The 22,621-nt window shown below is 45.6% G+C and overlaps 1 protein-coding gene across 1 annotated transcript in view; it reads right to left on the reverse strand.

The window, feature by feature from the left end:
- LOC121271826 (endothelin-converting enzyme 2-like) overlaps positions 1–22,621 on the reverse strand; it is a 138,463-nt gene that overhangs the window by 108,221 nt on the left and 7,621 nt on the right. Inside the window, exons 2-4 of the mRNA XM_041178127.1 lie at positions 17,109–17,195; positions 10,173–10,317; positions 6,914–7,129 (exon numbers count right to left, since the gene is read on the reverse strand). Coding sequence (XP_041034061.1) covers positions 6,914–7,129; positions 10,173–10,317; positions 17,109–17,195 — 448 coding nt within the window. The remainder of the gene's footprint in view (positions 1–6,913; positions 7,130–10,172; positions 10,318–17,108; positions 17,196–22,621) is intronic.

Consider the following 22,621-nt stretch of genomic DNA (forward strand, 5'->3'; position numbering starts at 1 on the left):
CATCCATCATAAGGTCATAAATGGGGATATTTGCTGATGATTGCACAATTTTCAGCACCATTTGCGACTCCTCAGACACTGAAGCAGTCCATGTCCAAATGCAGCAAGACCTGGGCAATATCCAGGCTTGGGTTGACAAGTGGCAAGTAACATTCGTGCCACACAAGTGCCAGGCAATGACCATCTCGAACAAGAGAGAATCTAACCATCGTCCCTTGACATTCAATGGCATTACCATCACTGAATGCCCCACTAACAACATCCTGGGGGTTACCATTGATCAGAAACTGAACTGGACCAGCCATATAAATATTATGGCTACAAGAACAGTTCAGAGGCTAAGAATCCTACAGCAAGTAACGCACCTCCTGACTCCCCAAAGCCCATCCACCATCTACAAGGCACAATTCAGGAGTGTGATAGAACACTCCTCACTTGCCTGGATGAGTGCAGCTCCAACAACACTCAAGAAGCTTGACACCATCCAGGAAAATGCAGTCTGCTTTATTGGCACTCCATCCACAAACATTCACTCCCTCCACTACCAACATACAGTAGCAGCAGTGTGCACCATCTACAAGATGGACTGCAAGAACTCACCAAGGCTCCTTCAAATGCACCTTCCAAACCCAAAAACACTACCATCTAGAAGAATAAGGGCAGCAGACACATGGGAACACCACCACCTGGAAGTTCCCCTCCAAGTCACTCACCATCCTGATTTGGAAACATATCGCCATTCCTTCACTGTCGCTGGGTCAAAATCCTGGAACTGCCTCCCCGATAGCACTGTAGGTGTACCTACACCACATGGACTGCAGCAGTTCAAGAAGGCATCTCACTCCCACTTTCTCAAGACCAATAAGGGATGGGCAATAAATGCTGGCCTAGCCAGCAATGCCCACATCCCATGAATAAATAAAAGAAAATTGTGCACAAACCTTTCTGATAAATTGCAACATCATAATCACACTTGAAGGTGGTATAAAAATGAGAAGGGGAAAATAGAATTCTAAAGCACTCAGAGGTGATTTTCTGAGGTTGGGGTGAAGATTTGGTCATGGCAAGTGGCAATAATAACTTTACTTTAAGATAGCTGTGCCAATCCTAACATGGGTATCACTGAAAATAGAAATATAGCTCACATTCCACGCAATAAGCACAATTTTAGTCAAACAAAATTAGCAGGAAGTAAAAGGAATTGTAAAAAAAATTAGAAACAGAGCTCAAATAGCTGGCCAAGTTTAAAGGGCTAGTTTTCTTGTACTCTGCCAGATCTGTTGGGCACTCAGTGTGTTCTACCTGAAGTCATCTGCATTCCAAGGTTCAAGACCACTTCATACACTCAAGGCACCTGGCACTGGACCATCCTTTAAATGGGAGATACATAATAAAGAAAACACCTTAAGAACAAGTGGTATCAGCAAAATTCCATGGTAACTTTCAACCTCACCAGGATTCCATTTTAGTAAACCGCTGAGACATTCTGGATATCAAATCCTGGTTCCTAACTCAGAAAGACAACTTCCACTCAACTCGAGGATCATTACTCTCTCTGCCTTTACCTACAGCAGCTTTTAAGATTTCATCACAAATATCATCCAAACCTGCCACTCTACCATTATAGGGTCTTGATTCTGAATTTTAGGGAGGGAGGGAGGCAGGCAAGGTATTTTGCACAAGCAACAGGGAGGCAATTCATCTGATTAATGGCCTATTAAGGCCTATTGTTGGAGACCAACTATAATCTCCAATTGGCCTCCAAGCCCCAGAGATGCCAGGGAAAGTTGCCTGAAGGTGGCCTCTTGGTGGCAGAGCGGGGTTGGGGCCAGCACTCCTGGCAGGCTTAGAGGCCCTCCCTGCCAACCTGGCTTCAGCTACAGCCACAGGCTGTCCTATGGAGGGACTGCCCCTTCACAATGGTGGCCAGGCTGCTGAAGGCTGTTTTTACTTGGAGAAAAGGCACCTCCATCTTGGGGTGGAAATTAATGTTTCAGGTGGTGGATGGGATACTGATCAACAAGCTGGTTTGTCCTGGATGATGTTGAATTTCTTGAGTGTTGCTGGAGCAGTATTCATCCAGACAAGTGAAGAATATTCCATCACACTCCTGACTTGCGCCTAGAGAGTGGACAGACTTTGAGGAGTCAGAAGGTAAATTACATGCCGCAGAATGCTGCTGTAACTACAAGAGCTGCTCTTGTAGTTACAGTCTTTATATGACTGGTCAAGAGCAGGTCAGAGGCTGGGAATTCTGCGGTGAGTAACTCACCTCCTAACTGCCCAAACCTTGTCCACCATCTACAAGGTACAATTCAGGAGTGTGATGGAATACTCTCCACTTGCCTGGATGAATGCAGCTCCAACAACACTCAAGAATCTCAACACCACCCAGGAGAAGCAACCCACCTGACTGGCACCCCATCCACTACCTTAAACATTCACTCCCTCCACCACTGATACACAGTGGCAGCAATGTGTACAATCTACAAGATGCGCTGGAACAATTCATCAAGGCTTTGCAACAGTCTCTTCCAAACCCACAACCTCTACCGTCTAGATGGATAAGGGCAGCAGATGCATGGGAACATCACCACCTGGAAGTTCCCCTCCACGTCACACACCATCCTGACTTCGAACTATATTGCCGTTCCTTCACTGTTGCTGGGTCAAATTCCTGGAACTCCCTTCCTAACAGCACACCAGCAGCTTCTCAAAGGCAATTAGGAGTGGGTAATAAATGCTGGCCTAGCCAGCAACACCCACATCCCATGAACAGTTAGAAAAAAGGTGAACTCGCAGGATGTTGATCATGGGGATTCAGCAATGGTAATGCTGTTGAATGTCAAAGGCAGATGGTTAGACTCACTCATTAGAGATGGTCAATACATGCCACGTTTGTGAAATGAATATTGCTTGCCACTTATCAGCCCAAGCCTGGATGCTGTTCACGTCTTGCTGCATACGGATAGGGACTGCTTCAGTATTTGAGGAGTGTGAATGGTATTGAACACTGTGCAATCATGAGCTACAACCCCACTTCTGACTTTTAAGTTAGAGGGAAGGTCACTGATGAAGGAGCTGAAGATGGTTAGGCCTAGGACACTATCTTGAAGATAATACTTTCTAACTGTACACGCCACCCACCTTTTGGTCCCTAACTCAGAAAGACGTCTTTTAAGTGAACTGGCAATTTCCTGCATGGAACTAGAGGACCATTGCTCTCTCTGCCCTATTTACTGACAGCAGCTTTTAAGATTTCATCACAAATAGCATCCAAACCAGCCACTTTATCATTAGCTATAGAATACAACCACTTGCATCCAGCTACAAAAACTGTCCAATTATGAATGACTAAAAAATTTTAACCATTGGAACAATGATTTAGGATAATTTGTGTGGAACAACACACAACCTTGTAGATGAACACAAACCCACTGATCCCATTTCATCTCTTTAATGACTTTGTTGGCTTCAAGGCTTCCTTCATCAGATTTTACTTCCTTTGTTCTGAAGTGGCTTCAAATAATATTTCAAATGCAAGTCTCCTTTCTTCACCTCCCTACCCCCACCCTCTCTGTTAAAACTCTCTCTCTTCAGATACTACAACAAGACCTTGCTAAACGAATGAACTGCAAACAGGATCCAGCTTCAGGTTGTTTATGAGTTCAGCTGCAGAGGCATGAAAATTATTGGCAACATCTGCCAATGAATCTGTCCTAATATCAGTCATACAGACCAGGCTGCATGTTTAAAATATCTTTTTTGTGTCCAGGTCCCTTGGGATGATTTCACTAAGCGGAACCTCATCAGCCTCAACTTGGCAGGCATGCTTATCACAAGGCCCAAATCTTTTGCAATACGGTTAGTCCACTGCAACTTTAAACGCTGATGAGTTAGTTACTGCTCTGCTTATTCAGATCAACACTAAATGAAGCAGTTTAACAATGCCCGTTTCGTAAGAGGCCTTAAGAATGCCTTTTTATATTTCTGATTGATATAGTTGCGCCAATCACATAGGGTGGGATTTTCACTTACGGGACTAAATCCCGTGGCAAGGATGGGGAGGGTCCTCCCCCCCCCCCCCCCCCCCCCCCCCCCCCCCCCACAAGAGATCAATGGAAATTCACGTGACCCTGGTCTCATTAATTATATAGTCAGGGGTTTTCTAAAGTATCACGCAGTGGAGCAAGCTGGATAGCGCACACCCCACCATCATATCCATGCACCATATTTAAAAGGTGCCCGGGCAGCAACTTACTAACAGGGCCAATACAGATGGCAAGAAGAGGAGAGGGACCTCCAGCGCCAAAGTTCAGTGACTCATTCATGGGCATCGTCCTCGATTAGGTGGAGGCCAGGAGGGACGTCCTGTGCCCAGCTGATGGGAAGAGGAGGCCAAGCAGAGAAACCAACCCTGCCTGGGGCCTCCAGCACTGATCAGCCCTCCAATGCCAAGACAGAATGAACGACCTCATCCACACCACCAGGCTAAGTGAACCCTCAGCTGCTCACATGAACCACTGAACCACAATGAATGGTGCAGGGGAAATAGGCCTCAGTGGCAATGCCATAAAGTCATGCCTCATAGCCCCACTGCAGTCCATCTACTCTGCAGGTGGAGAGGCTACTGTGCCTCCCCCACCTTTCCACACAGAGAGTTCACATGTTATCTGGAAGGATGGGTGGTGGGAATATGGGTGGGGGGAACGGGGCTCAGACATTGAACGCACCAGCAATCTCCCCAAATGACATGCCTCTCTGAGCCTTATTCGAAATCTGGATGGTCTCACCACTCTGGAGGGTGGTGGCCTTGAACTTTTCTGGACAACCTGCAGTGCATCCATGACATGCCACACAATCCTTTGGGTTATCTCAAAAACTGGAAGCACGAGAGAAACATGAAATTGTTATGTAAAACTGGGCACTAAATACAATTTCTGACAACTCCATTTTCTCTGTCCTCTTTGAGCAGAAGTTAAGCCATAACCAGTGAGAGAGAGAGAAGACAGGAGGGCACACCTGAAGGAAGTGGCAGAGCTCGAGATGCAGGCAGCTCAGCTGCAGTGTGGAATAAGACTAGGCCATTACAGATGGAGAGATTGGCATCCGGCCTCCAACCAGTAAGGATCCAAGAATGACATAAAAACCTCAGGGCCAAGGGTGGCTCTATGGAAGCAGCTCATACTGTCACTCATTCTCTCCTCTCTCCCTTACAGTGGCCACCAGGAAGAGGGCAACATAAAGCCTTGTCCAGCTGCAACCCAAGCCCAAGCCTGGAGTAACTCATGATCTCCCCACCTTCAACCCTCCCTCATCACTTTCAGCAATGTGCAGATTAATGTTGAGGTGCCCTTCCTCCCCAAGAATCCCATCCTGTTACCATTGACTTGCCCGCCCTCATCCTGCCCAGCCCTGGAATCCAAGTCCATCTCTGCGTCCCCATCCTTGGTGCCCTTTCACGTGACACTGTCACACCCTTACCCTCCCATCCTTCTGGCTCCCTCAGCCCCCTGTAACCCTCATCATGCCCTTCTACAACAGCTACCTTCAGTTTGTACCCCAGAAGTTCACCATTGACTCCAGCAAGCCCTCCCTTTGACCCCCTTCACACCTCAGCAGCCCCCTATACCCCTTCACATCTCTGTAGCAACCTCCATAACCCTTCTGACTTGCACACGCAATCCCCAAGCATCCCACACCTCCAACAGACCCTCGCCATCCAATGGTACCTCCTGCAGCCTTCCACCTGCAGCTGGAAGCTCCAATCCCTGGACAAAGTCTCTAGATGATGGTCCGATCCTTGGGCGAAGTGTCTGGATGGCAGTCTGATCCCTGGGCGAAGTTGCGGTGCCAAGAACAACCGCCTCCTCGATGTTGCTGTGCAGAGAAGATCCATGAGGTTGATGATCCATCTACCCAGTGCTGCACGTGTTGTTCCAGGGTCCAGTCACTGGAGGCCTACATCTTCTCTTCCTCTACACAAGCTGCCCAAGGCTGTCTTAAGCTAAGTGCCAACTTTTACATGCCACGTTGGTCCAGACAAGTTCTGGACCAGAATGATTTCCCACTGGTGTCACGGACGATCGAGGGGTGCAATTCCAGTTAGGTCGTCGTCTGCTTCGCATTAGTGGGATGCATTTCAGTTTCCCACTGGCCTCTGGCAGGAATGGTGACCTGCCATGGTGGGTGGGAGTGGAAGGTTCTGCTGTCATTTTACGCTGGTGAGAAACTGATTTTTCAGCTCCCGCCACATTGCTACACCTGCCCCCCACCCATCCCCCATTAAACCCATCGTGAGGTACTGGAAAATCCTGCCCATGGCCAAATTTAAGACTTCACAAACAACAAAAATTTTAACTAAAAGCAGTCAGGGAAGTTAACAGTGTTAAAATTAGTACAATGTTTTGATGATAGCTATGAATATCTTTACATATTCTTTCTGTATTCTCAAATTTCAAATTATTAACTTAGAATTTCTGCTTTGCAGGAAGGTTTCTAACAAAGACTTGCTGTTTAATCATGCATTAATATAGAATCTTAGTGCTGAAAGCTGTACTGAAAACCACTATAGAAAATAGGCCTTTATTTATTATGTGCACTCTAGGCATCTTTTACTGGTTACAAATGTCACAATGATTTATAACCGAGATTGTTTTACATTTAGCAATGCAGAAAATACTATAATAGCAGATTTTGCTACCATCATAAATAAAGCACAAAGTAATGCTTTAATTTCAAAAATTACTTGCTGTAGAGATGAGCATAAAGAGTAATGGATGCCAAAAACTACCTGCTTATTAAATTAATCTGTAATGAATGTACATACTAACAAGACAAAATCGCATATGGCCATATGTTGCCTTTTCAAAACCACATTCAGTAATTATTGTACCTTTTCTCTTTAACTTACCCAAAAGATGCTTCATGACCGCCTGGTTCTGGTCCCATAAACTATTAAAAGTATTCCAACGTGACCTTCCATCTGGCAATGGATTTTTCTTTATCCATCCACCACAGGCATATTGATAAAAGTCATTACAAGGGTCCACTGTACGGTCTAGGGATTCTGTTATCTTAGCAGCCACCATGATACAAGTTTCTGTCAGACAAATTTTACGTGAAGGATCTGCAAAAAGAAAAATACACATAGGATACCCTTTCACAAAACAAATTTCTAAATATAAAATGATAAATTAATCTTGAGGTCTGGGTTTTTTTTTCTCAGGAGGTATAATTAAATAAAATTAGAAAACTCTTGACATGACCTTCTTGTGATGCATCATTCAACTTAGCTAAGTTGGTTAGGATAGATAGATAGATTTAGGAAAGGAGAGCCAAGAAGCAAAAATGATATTTGGAAGGTATATTAAGTAGTATTGCATTTTATAAAATATATTTTGGGGTAATTTTTATAGTAATGTTCATATTACAATATATATCCAGGCTTAGATTACTGTAATATTAATGTTAGTTTCAGCATCACTTCTGAGCTGCAAAACAACAAAGATTTAAATTTCATTAAAATGCTGAAAGCCAAGGATAAGAGCAAGAAACAAATGAACTTCCATTATATATAGCATCTTTTATGATCTCAGGACCTTGCAAAGGGGTTCATAGCCAATGAAATGAAGTATAATCACTATGGTAATTAAGGTAACACAGTGATCAGTTTTCACACAAGAACCAAAAAACAACAATATGATAAATGACCAAATAATTTATTTTTAGTAGAGTTGATTAAGGAATAAATGTTTGCTGGGGCCCAGGGCAAACTCCCTTACTCTTCTTCAAATACTGGATGTGGCATCTTATAAATCAAGGACGTACTGAGCCTCAGTACAAGCAACCTTTGCCTGCCAGAAATACTAAGCAGATGCCAGTCTTCAACTAATTAGGTTAATTCTACATGACATACAAAAACAGTTGAATGCAATGGATGTAGCTTAAGTTAAAGCCCCCAACAACATTGCAGCTGTAGTGCTCAAGAACTAGTTACGCTCTCAGTTAAGCAGTGTCAGAGGTAACTACACAACGATGTACAAGAATGTCATGTCGATGAAGAGGAAGAAAAATCCAATCCAGCCAATTGCCAGCTCCCAGTCACCAACATGACAGAAGGATTCATCAACAATGCTATGAAGTGGCACCTGCTCACAAATAACTTCTTCATTGGTGCTCAGTTTGGATTCAGCCAGGTCTTCAACAATCCTCAAGAAACTTGATGAGCAATCTGTTTGATCACCAATTCATCCACTAGCCTAAAAGAGAAGCTCATTTTTTTTCAAATAAGTCCTCTCTAAAGCATCTAGTTCCTTCTTCACCAATCTTACCATTCCTTCCCCGCAAAATTCCCAAGTTGCATTCCTAAAGATTATAACCTAATATGTTTATTTTCCACCCCTGCCTAGTTTGCAGCCAAGTTTCTGTTAGTAGTATTTACCATCCTGCAACATAATAGCTTCTAATTCCCCTAGTTTATTTCCCAACTTTGTACAATGTATCTTTTTTAGTTATTTTTAAAACTGCTAGTTTTCTTCTGTATTTTTGTCCAAAATAACATCCGTTCTTATTTCAATAATGCCTCTGTTTATAATTGTTCAATTTTATTTTTCTCTTCGACTTGTTTTATTCTAGCTGCATGCTATCCTTTTTGTTAAATTACTTTTATTTGTATATTTACCTCACCTATTTCAATATTTTCTACTTATTCTGAATGTGTTTATGTTCCCTTGTACCTGAATTTAAATAACTCTTCACCTCCCCATTTATCCCTTTTACAAGTTGATTAACTCCCTACTTATTCAGATGTACTCCCTACTATAGTACCATATACTACTTGCATCTCTCCTAGAACTACCAACACCCCATAAAATGGAAATCATCTTCTTGATACCACTCTTTTAGCCATGTGTTGCGTTCTCTAATCCTGCCACAATTTCCTATTGTAGCACGTAGCTGATATTGTGATCCTTGTAGTCCTGTTCCTAATCTCTTGAATTTCTTTCGCGGGACTTCAAGCTTTCCCTTCTCTATATCGCTGGTTCTCACATGATGACCAGCTGCTCTCCTTCTTCCAGAACCTTTTTCAGTCTTGTAGATGTGTTTATCAAGTTATCACGTGCTACATAGAGCTCCCATACCCTCCGGGAATTTGTTACCATTCTTTATCAAATTAAATTCCAATTGAACTACTCTGTCTTTTCTACTCTGAATATCCACTCTGATCAAATTCCTGTTTTGAAAGTATTGTTCCTGTCTTAATCCATTATCAGTTAATTTTGTGCTGTGCTCTCTACCCAACATCAAAGCAGAAGCTTTTGTCCCAATAATATGCAAATTTAACAAGTGCATCCTTAGTTGTCAATTGCTATTTCTTATTCTAGCCATTCTGGAAGTTTAATTTCCTACAGTAGTGCGATGATTAACACATTTTTAAAAATTCAATGCCTGTTATTTTATGTAATTATTATCCTGATTAAAATACATGGGCTAATGAATCATAAAAATTACAGCACAGGAAGCAGCCTTTGGTCTATCTTAGCAGTGTCAATACTAACACAAATTTTCATCATAAATTATAGTCTATTAAGCACTGAGTTGGGATAGTTCAACCCATTTCACTTAGGATCTTCAGGCTATTGTATAAAGTATATACAGTAAAAGTCAGTTTTACAGAAATGTTCATATACAACAATGATAATTGACAGAAACCTACACCTACCCTCCCATACTGATGTAGAAAATCTCATGGCACATTTTGAAGAGGAACAGGGGAGTTGCCCTGGTGTGCTGATCAATATTAGTTCCTCAACCAACAGTGCTAAAACTGATCATCTAGTCATACCTCTCATTGCTATTTGTGGGACAGTGCTGTGCTCAAATTGGTTGCACATTTCCAACTTTACAACAATGACTACACTACAAAACTACTTCATTTACAGTTTAGGATGCCCCAAAGTTGTGAAAAACACCATATAAATGCAAGCTTAGGATTTGTTTTGCTTTTTAAAAAAGCATCCAGGATTTTTTTTAAAAGATGAATTTTAAGAGTAGAATGAAAGAGGAACAAAACTCATGCTCCCAATTTGCAGTAACAAATAGATTGTCATTCAGATCGATAATCAAATAAAACTGAACCTACACTAATGGTTTACTGAGTATTAGCTTACCTTGGGCATTTTTTATTACCAGAGTAATAATGCAACCAATGAGTGCCATGACCACAACCAAGAGGACTGCTAACAAGGTTAGTTCCAACTGTGTTCTTGTCCCAATTGATCCCAGAGAAAGCGATTTACCTTTTCTGAAACCAACCTATTGGAAATACAGTTAAAAAGTTAAAGACAAGTAGTGCTTTTCTTTTCAATATAAATTGAGTGAATGCCGTAGGAAAACAAGCCTTGAACAAAAGAAGCACGAAGAATAAACATTATTATAATTTAAACTAAAATTTACTTGTGAAAAAAGAATCAAAGTGTGTATTTACTTCACCACAAAGCCCACCAGAGAGAAAAAAAACTTTACTGAAATTCCTTAATCTTAACCTGTCCACCAGGGAAACTCCCAAATAGATTTGAGGGAACAAAGAAAATTAAAAACTACAATATGAAAAATATTTCATTGATCATAAATTTAAAATTTCTGTTATAGTTCATTTTAAGCCAATACTAAAAATAATTATTAAACGATGTTAGTACTTAACAGGCTATCATATTACAGGCTATTGATCTTAAACCGCTCCTCCCCTTCAACTTGTGTATTCAACTCAGAAAATATATTGTCAAAATGGGCAAGTGGAAATTATTTATTATTAGTAAAATTATTTCAAAATTGGAAAAAGACACATCACTGAGCACCAAATATCTTTAAATTTCAAGGGAATTTCGGAATTGGGATGAGATTAAACTGGCCGACATGCCACATTTTAACATCATCCAAAATTCTACTGTCAGTGTCCTAACTTGCACCAAGTGCCATTCACCCATCATTCCTTTACTCACTGACCTACAGTGGCTCCTGTTAAGCAATGCCTCAATTTTAAAGTTCTCATGCTTGTTTTCAAATCCCTCATGGCCTCCCTAGCTCTGTAATCTCCTCCAGCCCCTCCAAGATGTCTATATTCCTCTAGTTCTGGCCTCTTGAGCATTCCCAATCTTGATTGCTGCGGCACTGGTAGTCTGCAGCTACCTCGGCCCTAAGCTCTGGAATTTCCTCCTTAAACCTCTCCACCTCTCTTTCTTCCTTTGAGACACTCCTTAGAGCCTACCACTTCAATCCAGCCATCAACCACTTGCCCTATTATTGCCTTATGTGGCTTGGTGTCAGTTTTTTCTTTGTATGAGGCACCTTGGCATGTTTTATTATGTTAAATGAGCGATATAAATACAAGTTGAATGTTTTACATTAAATCTGAAACCTGTTTCTACTGGATAAGCCCCTAGTACCAAAATGCCCATTAATCAGCACTAATTTGACTGGCTCAAACAAATGTGTCAAGAATACCTGGCATGCAGAATGAAGGTGCCACTGGCACACCTGGTGTTCTTCTGGGGTTGGGGTACTATAGATCAAGCTTAAGCAAGCTTCTAATTTATGCCTGACCTGCACGTGATTGTGCTGTTACTTGGTGCATAAGACAATTTCAACATAAGAACATTAGGTATAGGAGAAGTAGGCCATTTAGCCTTCGAGCCTGCTCCGTCATTCAGTAAGACCATGGCTGATCTCATTGTGGCCTTAACTCCACTTTCCTGCCTGCCCCCCAGCTCCCCCGAAAACCTCAACTCACTTGTAGATCAAAAACCTGTCTAACTCAGCCTAGTCTTTATTTAATGACCAAGCCTCCACTCTCTGAAGTAGAGAATTCCAAAGGTTAATGACCTTCAGAGAAGAAATTCCTCATCTCCATCTTAAATGGGTGATGCCTTTTGTGTCCCCTATTTCTAGATTCCCCCATGAAGGGAAACATCCTTTCAGCCTCTACCCTGTTAAGCCTCCTCAGAATCTTATATGTTTCAATAAGATCACCACTCATTTTCCTAAACCCCAATGAGTATAAACCCAACTTGCTCAACCTTTCCTCATAAGACAACCTCTTCATCCCAGAAAGTTCAATTCACTAGCAATGAGATCTTCATGTTAATATAAATCCCACCTGTGGAACTCCAAAGTGGTAAGACTGAGAGCGCTTTATAGTAAAATGACGTGTGATGACATCAGGTGAGTGTCCCGACGTCAGTGCATGCCATCACGATATTTCGTTGGGCGGGTGCGCGATAATCTCCGATGCGCACCCACCATTAACTAACCAGCCACTTAAGGCCTTTGAGGCACCAATCAACAGCGATTTTTCAGCGCCTGCACAATCTTCGGGTCGGCACACGGCACAACAAACAAGCAGGTAGGACACATTTATATAAACCTCATCCATGGGCTGGATAAGAGGGCTCACTGGGGTCATGAGTGTACACTGTCAAATAGTGATTTTTCAAAGTTACTGATGCTTGCCTGTGTGATCTGCAATACTTCAAAATGCACAGCAGCTGCTTGGTCTGGACTCAACTTTCGGGTCAGCACTCTGCAGTGAGGATTCTTTTTTGGGCCTGCAGGCTTCAGGAAGTCTTCCCTCAGCCTGGGAAGGGAAGCTGAAGTGTCCACTGGGGGCATCTCCTATGAGGAGGAAGGGAGGGCTAGAAGGGGGAGGAGACCAGGCATGCACATTCAGCCTCCAGGGGAGCCACCTTTGGGAGTTCAGGCACAGGCACAAGGGGTACATGGCCAAGAGGCAGTCCAAAGTGGAAGGGGCTGCAGAAGACGCCACAATCCTGCTGCCAGGGTATACAGGTGGCGAAGCAGCTACCTCAATATGTCTGAGGTGCAGTGCCAAAGGAGGCTCCGTTTCTCAAGGGAGACAGTCAATTATATCTGTCAGATGATTGGGCCTGAGATCTCCGCGAACTGTGTGGGTGGATACCCCATGCCAGTGGCTCTAAAGGTCACAGCTGCCCTCAACTTCTATGCCACTGGCTCCTTCCAAGGGTCGGTGGGTGACCTTTGCAGTGTCTCCCAATAAGCTGTCCACACTTGTGTCAAGAAGGTTACAGACACTCTGTTCAGGCGTCCATTGACCTTCATGCTCTACAGTTGGGACCAGACAAGCCAGACACAGCGAGCCAGAGGCTTTGCAGCCATTGCTGGCTTCCCCCGTGTCCAGGGTGCAATAGATTGTACACATGTGACCAAGGCACCAGCAGGTGAGCCCGGTCCCTTCGTCAACAGGAAGGGCTTCCACTCCATGAACATGCAGATAGTGTGTGATCACAAGATGCTGATTCTACAAGTTTGTGCAAGGTACCCAGGCAGCTACCATTTCACCCACATCCTCAGACACTCCCAGGTGCCGGGGCTCTTCAGTGCTCCAGCCCGGCTTGATGGATGGCTGCTGGGTGACAAGGGCTATCCCCTCAAAAGGTGGCTCAGGATGCCTCTCCGCCAGCCAAGAACAGAAGCTGAGCAGCAGTACAATTGGAGCCAGGGCACCACAAGGGTTGTGGTGGAGAGAACCATCAGTCTTCCCAAGATGCGCTTCTGATGCCTGGACCGCTCAGGGGGCGCACTCCAGTACCCCCCAGATCGTGTCTCAGTGATAGTGGTTGCATGCTGTGCTCTCCACAATCTTGCACTGGAAAGGGGGGACACTGTGGACAATGAAGACGTAGACACATTGGCTGTGGCTGCACACGATGAATCCAGCAGTGAGTTCAAGGATGAGCAGGCACAGGGAAATGCTGAGGGGGTAGACGCTGACCTGGGCATACTCCGGGCAGGGACACCCAGGAGGCTTTAATCCAATGAACCTTCAGCTAGCACACCACATATGGACCTCCAGGACAAGCCTGGGCTGTATGCTCCATATTCGAGACCCAAGTGCAAAATCTGCCTGGTTAGGAACATTAACTAAGGTCCTTGTTCATAAAGCCGAATGCCCCACAAAGCACACATTACATTATTGGAAACCATCCACTTGCAGAACAAAAGAGGCAACCTCAGCCATGGTGACATGTCTGAATTTATTTTTGCAACCAAAGAAACTTAATGGAACAAAATGAAAATGGTGTTAAAAATCACACTAACTCATAAAAACCTCATTGCGGGCCAACACAAAAGCACCACTGATAAACCCATGGTGTGCCTAAGGTGCCTTATGTTTACATTTTCGGGTGCTACGTCTTGATGCTGACCCCTCGCTGGGAGTGGCATCTGAGACAGCCTGCTGACCTCGATGACCTTGGCAGTCGTCCTCTGGCCCATGGAGCCTGTGCTGGCCCTGACTGGAAGGAAGCTGCCAGTTCCACAGGTGCCATCTCCCCAGTTGTTGCAGCCTCACTTGGTGCAACAGTCACTGGCGGAAGAGATGCTGCCCTCATCTGGAGCATCCTGAGAGGAGCCCATAGAGACTCCAGGCACCTGCTGCAACAACGTGAGGCTGCTTCGGGCCTCCTTGCTCACCATGGATGGATGGACACCGAGCACGGAAACTTGGTGCCCAGACCATCTCCCACACTGACACTGACCAGCTGAGGTCAATGCCGATGTGAGGGCTTGCTAGTTAGAGCGCATCCCCAGGAAGCCCTGATGGGCTTCCTGGAGGAGCCTCTCCACAAAGGTCGCCACTCTCTTCATGGTGGACGCATGGTGTTCGGAAAGGAGGCTCATTGCTTCAGCGATAGTCCATTTAGACTCCTCCACCACGGACACCAAGCCTCATGCATGTCCCCCAGATGCTCCCGCACACCCAGCTGATTTCCTGCACTTGCTGCATCACGGACGAATCCAGAGGCACATCATCAGGCACCGACTGAGCATGCGCCTGGTCCTCTGCAGTCCTCCAACTCCTAGCACCATGGGCACTCTCTGTCTCTGCCAGCTCCTCCAGCGACTGTAAAGTGCCCTCACTGCTGTGCCCTGGGACACTAGCCGATGTTCTAATTCCCACCGAGGTGCTAGTATCTGCACTGGTGCCTGCCTGGCGGAGGCGGTGTGACGCTGCTGAGACTTCAGGGCCCTCAGGTGTGAGAGGGGGCCCCCTGCTGCTCCTCCTCCCGGCCCTGCTCCGCTGATGCTGAAAGGAAGAACAAGGACATTGCATCAGTTAACGTGGAGACAATGTCAACGTGCATCCCTGTCTCCACATCATTATGTACTCATCCTTCCATAAGCAGTGGTCAAGCCATGTTGCAAACTTCAATCAATGAACATTCAGCACTGCCATGGCTGCTGGGAGAACAATGAAGACCTCACTGCTGGGCAAACATACCTGCCCATGGCACCCCAGCCTCTCTGACACCGGTGGATCGGGGCGCATGGCGCCTCTCCAGATCTAGGGCCTCCTGCTCGAAACAGCTGAGAATCGCTAACTGTGCCGGCCTGCCGCCAGGTCTCACCAGCTCGGTGGCATTACGTGCATTCTTCTCATGAAAAGGAGAGAAGAGCATTGATTAGTGCTACTTGTACCTAGACTCTCTTCGCGGATGGCCCACCCCAACCAGAGTGAGACATTGCAGGGCTCATGTGTCTTCTCACCCCGTTGCTGTCTAATACTCACACAAAGATGATAGGCCTGTCCCCTCCCCCCAACCCGCTTGGCCAAATGCTGCCTACATCACATCAGGCACCAGGCTAACCTTCCATATCAAGGAGGCGCAAGCACATGGAGTGCAGAGGACAGCAGATTGATCGGTGCCACGGCAATTTGAAGCTCCCCTCCCAGTATGTCATCACCCTGACTTTGGCATGTCCTGGAGATCGAGCCCTGCACCTAGGTGCAGCTCCTCCAGGTTGCCCCCAAAACAGTAATGTGGGTCTCAGTGTACCACTTGCTGTGGGCGCAGAACCCATCTCATCACCACCCTCTCAGGGTGCCCTCAGCATGGCCAATACCTGCTGGTCCACCCAGCCAAGGACACATGCGATGTAGTCACTACACTCAGATTTGGCTGGGGTAGGTGTGTGCGTATGTGTGCCGGTGGGGGGGGGGGAAGCCTACCTGCTGGGTTAAGTGACCCATGCCAACATGGCACTCACCCTTCCTGAGCATAACAAGTCATTGCAGCACTGGATCCAGGTGCGCCACACCACATCACAGGAGCTCACCACCTCCTCCCAGGCACGTTTGGTGATGTGGGGGTGCCTCCTCCTCCTGTCCTGGGGTACAAGTCCTCCCGCCGTGCTGCTACCTCCTCGAGGAGGGCAGCAAGGCGATCACTGGAAAAACATGGGGCACGTTGCCTGCCCCCACACCCCCCGCCTCCCTCCCCTCCCCCAACCCTCCTGCCTGGCCTGCCCACCAGCAGCGCTCTAGGGAGCCCTTCTACTGGCCATGATTAGCAGCCTTTGAAAAGCTGCAGCAACTTTTTAAAACAAGCCACCGGGTCACCATCGGACCCAGTAGTTATTGCAAACCCGCCTTAATCGGCTCACCCGCGTACAATGGCAGCGTGGATCCAATCGCGGGTGGCGATCGGGTCCATGCCCACCCTCCTCCCAGCCAGCCAGAAAATTCAGCCCCATGTTTTCAGCAGGGGTCACCAATCACAAAAACATGGTGAGAGATCTTGAAGCTTCAGCCCATTAAAAACATCAGCACAACCAGAATTTAGCCAATTTCAGAAGCAGATAAGTAAATACTTCAAAAGTTTAGTTTCTCAAAGTGCACACGCGCACGGCAGAAAAAGCCCAAAATATTTCAGCGATTAGGGTCTTCATTTTGCTTGCAAAGAAACATAATAAATTGTCTTCTGTTTACTGTTTTCTCCACTGATTGCATCAGACATCACAAAGAAGAAATTGTTAGTCACTATCTTTTAAAACCAAAAGAAAATGTATAAACAAAGGATACAATGTGGCTGTTCTTGATTATGCTGTAGCAGTAACAGCACTTTCCTGTATACATTGTTACTGAAGAAACTGAGATAGCGTGCATACCATATCATCAAACAACTTCCTAAACATTCATCATGTGTACAAATAAAGGAAATGAGTGCTGAGTTCAACAAGAAACCATGATTTAATGAAAATATCAGTTTAAATCAGTAAATTCTACAAACCTCCACACTTTCTGGGGAGACATTTCCATCTGCTGCAGTATCTGTGGGATCATCATCTTCAAAAGTTGCACGCTTATAGTTAGACATCTGTGAGGTTAAGAATAAAAATTAATTTCTTGGTTAAAGGTAAATAAGTTTTAGTTACCAGAAATATTATATATGGCTGCATTTTTTACGCAATCTATATATAGTATTCATGAACCATGCTCAAAAGCTTTGCAAACAACTGACTGATTATTAGAATGATAGAGTTAAATTGAAAATCCTTCTCACATTCTTATATTCATAAAGGGTTTAATTTCAAATAAGACTGCTCAATATCAAAACTACTGGTCATATGCAGCAGGCCAGTCAGCATTTGTAGAGAGCAAAGATAAACGAACATTTTAAGTAGAAGTCTTCTTTAGAACAGAGAACAGAAAGGGAAACAAGTGCAAAATGCCTGAAAAAAAACTTGCTAATAAAAGGAGCAACAAGTCACTTGATGATATAAAAAATAATCTGAATGAGGTAACCGAACAGCGTTGAAACAACAAAAGAGCATGCAAAAAGCTAAGGTAGCGAGTGGCACATCCAAGGAAAATGGTACCAAAATTATAGAACCATAGAATGGCTACAGCACAGAAGGAAGACATTTGACCCATCATGTCCGAGCCGGCTCTCAGCAAAAGCAACTCATTTAGTCTCACTCCCCCCGCTTGTTCTCTGCAGCCCTGCAATTCTTTCCTCTTCAGGTAATTATTCAATTCCCTTTTGAATGCCACAATTAAACCTACCTCCTTCACACACTCGGGCAGTGCATTCCAGATCCTAACTACTCACTTTGCAAAAAAGATTTTCGCGTCACCTCTGGTTCTTTTGCCAATCACTTTGCCCTCTGGCTCTCGATCTTTCTGCTAATGGGAAGTTTCTCCCCTATCTACTCTGTCCAGACTTTTCATGATTTTGAACAGCTCCATCAAATCTTCTCCTAATTTCCTCTTCTGTAAGATCAGTCCTAGCTTCATCAATCTTTGCAGGCACCTTAAGTCCCTCATTAAGGAACCATTGTCATATATCCATTCTACACCTGTTCCAATGCCTTCATACCCTTTCTAAAGCGTGGTGCCCAGAATTGGCACAATACTCCAGTTGAAGCCAAACCAGTGTTTTATGAAGGTTCACCGTAACTTCCTTACTTTTGTAATATATGCCTTAATTTATAAAGTCCAGGATTCCATATGCTTTACTAACCATTTTCTCAACCTGCCCTGCCACCTTCAATGATTTGCACACATATACCTATGTCCCTTTGTTCCTGCACCCACTTTAGAGTTGTATCCCTTATTTTGTGTTTCCTCTTTGTCTGCCAACCTAAATGCATCACTTCACATTCTCTGCATTAGATTTCATCTGCCACATGTCTGCCCATTCCACCAGCCTGTCGATATCCTCTTGAAGTCCATCACTATCCTCCTTACAGTTCACAATACTGCCACATTTTGCATCATCTGCAAATTTTGAAATTGTGCCCTGCACAGCCAAGTATAGGTCATGTACATGGATCAAGAAAACCAGCGGTCCTAATACCAACCCTGGGGTACCCCACTATATACTGTTCTCCAATCCAAAAATAAACATTCACCACTACTTTGTTTCCTGTCACTGAATGAGGGAAATTGAGGAATGGAAAACCCACAAAAAAAACTTACAAATGTATGTCCAAAATGAAAACTGGAATGCAGGTACACCAAGGTTATATCCCCCTCTCAATACTCAGCTTACAGTGATACAGAACGATCAGGAGAAAAAAATGAGATTTAAGGGACGTTTTGCTAAGCACTCCCAAAGAGGAACAGCAGTTGCAACGAGTACTTCTGGAAATGGGTGAGTTAAAATCGGGATAATATTTGTAAACAGAATGATTATATTCAAAGCAGATACCCAATTTGCATTTAGTCTTCCCACGGTATGGGAAATCACATCATAGACAGCAAATTCAGCACACTAAATTGGGGGAAGTACACGTAAATTACAGGTCTCACATGGAAGGGGTGTGTAGGGCCCTGGACAACGGTGTGTGAATGAACAAGTGTTTCATGAATGAACAAGGAAGTAACCATGAAAGAATAGCTGTAAGTTGAACAAGAATATCCTGTACGAATAAACTCTGCAAAAGATAGGATGGGGACTATAACCAGCCCCATCACAGTGGGACCTGGGTGTAAAATGCGGCAAGCCATTTTAAACTCCATTGACTTCAGCAGGAATGTAAAATCCTGCTGGCATAAAATTCCACCCCATGATACTGCGCTATCAGTGGTAGCTAAACATCAATTTTCAGCTTTTTTAAAAATTCATTTATGGATTGGGCTTCGCTGGCTAGGCAAGCATTTATTGCCCATCGCTAATTGTACATGACTAACATTCCCTCCTGGAAGTGGGGCAGAATTTTACCTTTGTCAGGCAGGCTCGGCGGGGCCAGACGTCAATTTCATGCTGGCGGGCCAATTAAGGCCCACCCAGCGTGAAACGTGTGCTGCAGCACTCAGTGCTACCTGTTCGAGGGGACAGGGGAGGAGGGCAAGCAGGGAACTTTGTGCATGGGTGCGGCTGCGTGCTGGAAAAGCTCTCTGAGACACCGAGCTGCCTCAGGGAGATGAAGCGTTCTGAAAAACAAAAATAAAGATTTTTTTAAATGTTGAAAAATATGCCGCTCATGTTATGGGACATGGACATGTTATGAATGAAACGTAGAAGTTTTTATATTATTTTTATTTGCTGTTGGAAACCTCATCCTGCCTGTGGATGAGGTTTCCTAAGAAGTGCAAAGGCTGCTTTGGCCTTTTCACCTGCCCGCCAACTGTAGGGTTGGATGGTCAGCGAAAAATTTAAGTTAATTAATACTTTAATGGCCTTAATATGCCTTCTAATTGTCGGCAGGCGTGCTGCCCGTTCCCACTGACCAAACTATCTCGCGACGGCGCGTTGAGGTCCGGATGCTCACCCAACATCGTCGCACATCATTTCATGCTCAAGTGGGTCAGGCCTGCCGAGGTGAAAATTCTGCCCGTGGAGCTTTGTGGCTTGAGAGAGCTCTGTACATGGGCGCTTCTGTCAGTGCATAAAGCTTCTCTCTCACCCGGGAGTATGGGCAAGAGTGTACTCATTTGCAAAATCTCTTCTTTAACTCTTTAGGTTATAAAGTGCTCAAAAGGTCAAACAGCACTTTATTAATTTCACTTGGCACAGCAATAGAAATGCACTCCAAACCAAAGTGGTGTGAGATTGGTTACAGCTGCTTTCTAGAGTCAGATCAAGACCTAACTCTGGAATTAGCCTAATATTGGCCAGGATTTTCCATGCCTGCCGGCATTGGGCATGTTCGGTGGCATGAGCAGACAATATGGTGCGATTGGTTTCACAATGGTGTGGAACCAGTTTGCAAACGTCTGCTCAGCCCACCGATGGCGGGTCACATTCCCCATAATCAGGCATCAGGAACCTCATTGTAATTCATCACCATATCATTATTAGGCGGAGTCGTCCTCCCCTGCTGGATTGTCCACCCACATTGGCTGGAAAACACACCGGTGTAGAGCATGTCTTGACAAGTGTGACGTGCAGAAATTGGGACTTACCCGCCAGGGCCTTGCTTACATCGTGGACATCCAGGGAGCAGAAGATGCTGGAGTCCGACAGCAGCGGCTCACTAGAAGATCGTCCATGGCATGCTGGGTGGGTTCTCAAGGACATGGCTCTGCTGCGAAGCAGCTCATGGAAGTTGGATAGTCATCACTGATGCTCACGATGGATGATGGTTGAGGGGATGGAAGAGGAAGCTGTGGGATCGGCTGGGAGAGGAAGAGGTGTCGGGGGTGGGGGGAATGAACATGCTGGTGTGGTGAGGTTGGGATGGGGGGAATTAAGGCATTGGGGAATGAGTTTGGGAAGGGGGGAGTGAGATTGGGGGGGATTGAAGGTGTTGGGTGGGGGGAGGGAGAACAGGGGAGAAGAAAGCAACTGGGGATGTAGGTCTAAGGGTGTGGAAGATGTAAGGGAAGGAGTTCGAGTGGGGAAAGACAGTGCAGAGAAAGGAGGGTGTCTGGGGGAGGAAGGGGTGCGGGGAGGGGAGGGAGTAAGAGTGGAGGAAGGAGTCAAGAAGGGGTTAGGAGTAAGGCTGGAGGAAGAAGTGAGGCTGGAGGAAGAGGTAAGGCTGGAGGAGCAGGGAAAGACTAAGGGTGGCGAAGGGGTAAGGGTGGAAGAAGGAAGGGGGACTAAGCCGGGGCAGGTGGTGGGCTGGAGGATGGGAAGACCGTGCACTGGAGGGATCAGATAGGTTCATGCCTGCCTCTTGGGCAACAAACTGAGGGTGTGCGTGATATGGAGGAAGGGTGAGAGTGACCGAGGGCACAGTGAGGCGGTGGCATGGGAGGGTAAGGGTTTGACAGTAGTGATTGAAGAGATGGTGAGGATGGTTGGTGGGGACCCAGAGGCAGACATAGACCTTGGGGGTGGGAAGGACAGGGTTGGGGTGATGAATGTGGATGGGAGTGGGATTTTCAGGAAGGAAGGGACCGTGCATGTTCACCTGGACATCCCCAAAGAAAAGGGATTGTGATAGGTAACAGAGGGGAGGTGGAAGATGATGCTAGGAGGGTCAACTGTAATGGGGAGAGGAAATGGGTGACTGGGGGGAAAAGAGAGGGGAGCTGACCAAAAAGTGAATCCAGACCATGCTGTCCAAATTGAAAGTGAAACGAGAGTCATGGTGGGCAAGATCAGGTGCTGCATGGGACTATGATCATTGGGTGGGCGGGGATGTAAGTCAGCTCAGATGGACAACTGAAAGCGAAACCCAGCAGGCAGCATTCAAAATGCTCAGGACATGGAGATGAATGAGAAACGTGAAGGATCCACTTGCGTAAGTGTGCTTGTACAAGGCTCCAAAAAGCCCTGCCACCCACACACACTTTTCCCTCCAGAATCACTCGTGGGCCGGCTGCTCCCTCTCCGGTGACAGAGGATGAAGTTGAGGGGGTCACAGGCAGAGGGGACTCAGAGGGAGAGGACAACCTTTGAGATTCCTCAGTGGATGACCCAGGGGCATTCAGTATAACTCCTCCTCCACTCGGGTGCCCGAGGAGCCTGGCCTGACTCCTTGAGAGGAAGGAGGGATGTTAAGGTGCCCCGTTTCCCTCTCACATTGCCAATGCAGGAACTCACCCATGATCACCACGATGGGAGTGCAGTTCTGCGTGCATCTCTGCTGGACCAGGATCTCCATGGCGTCCGCCATAGAGACCTTCATATTCACACATGTGGGCACCACTGCATCAGAGGAAGCAGACGCATCCTCCTGCTCACATGCCACTCTGTTGAGGGCTTCCAACAGCTCTGAGTGATGGACCCAAGCCTTTTGCTGACTTTCCACAATGAGTTGAAAGACCAAATTCAGTGGTTCGTCATCTGATTCGGACCTTACAGATGCCTCCTCCCCAGCAGTTCTCCAAGTGCCGGGGAGCTCGGCTGAA

The sequence above is a fragment of the Carcharodon carcharias genome, chromosome 2, assembly GCF_017639515.1.
Source record: "Carcharodon carcharias isolate sCarCar2 chromosome 2, sCarCar2.pri, whole genome shotgun sequence".
Classification (NCBI taxonomy): Eukaryota; Metazoa; Chordata; class Chondrichthyes; order Lamniformes; family Lamnidae; genus Carcharodon; species Carcharodon carcharias.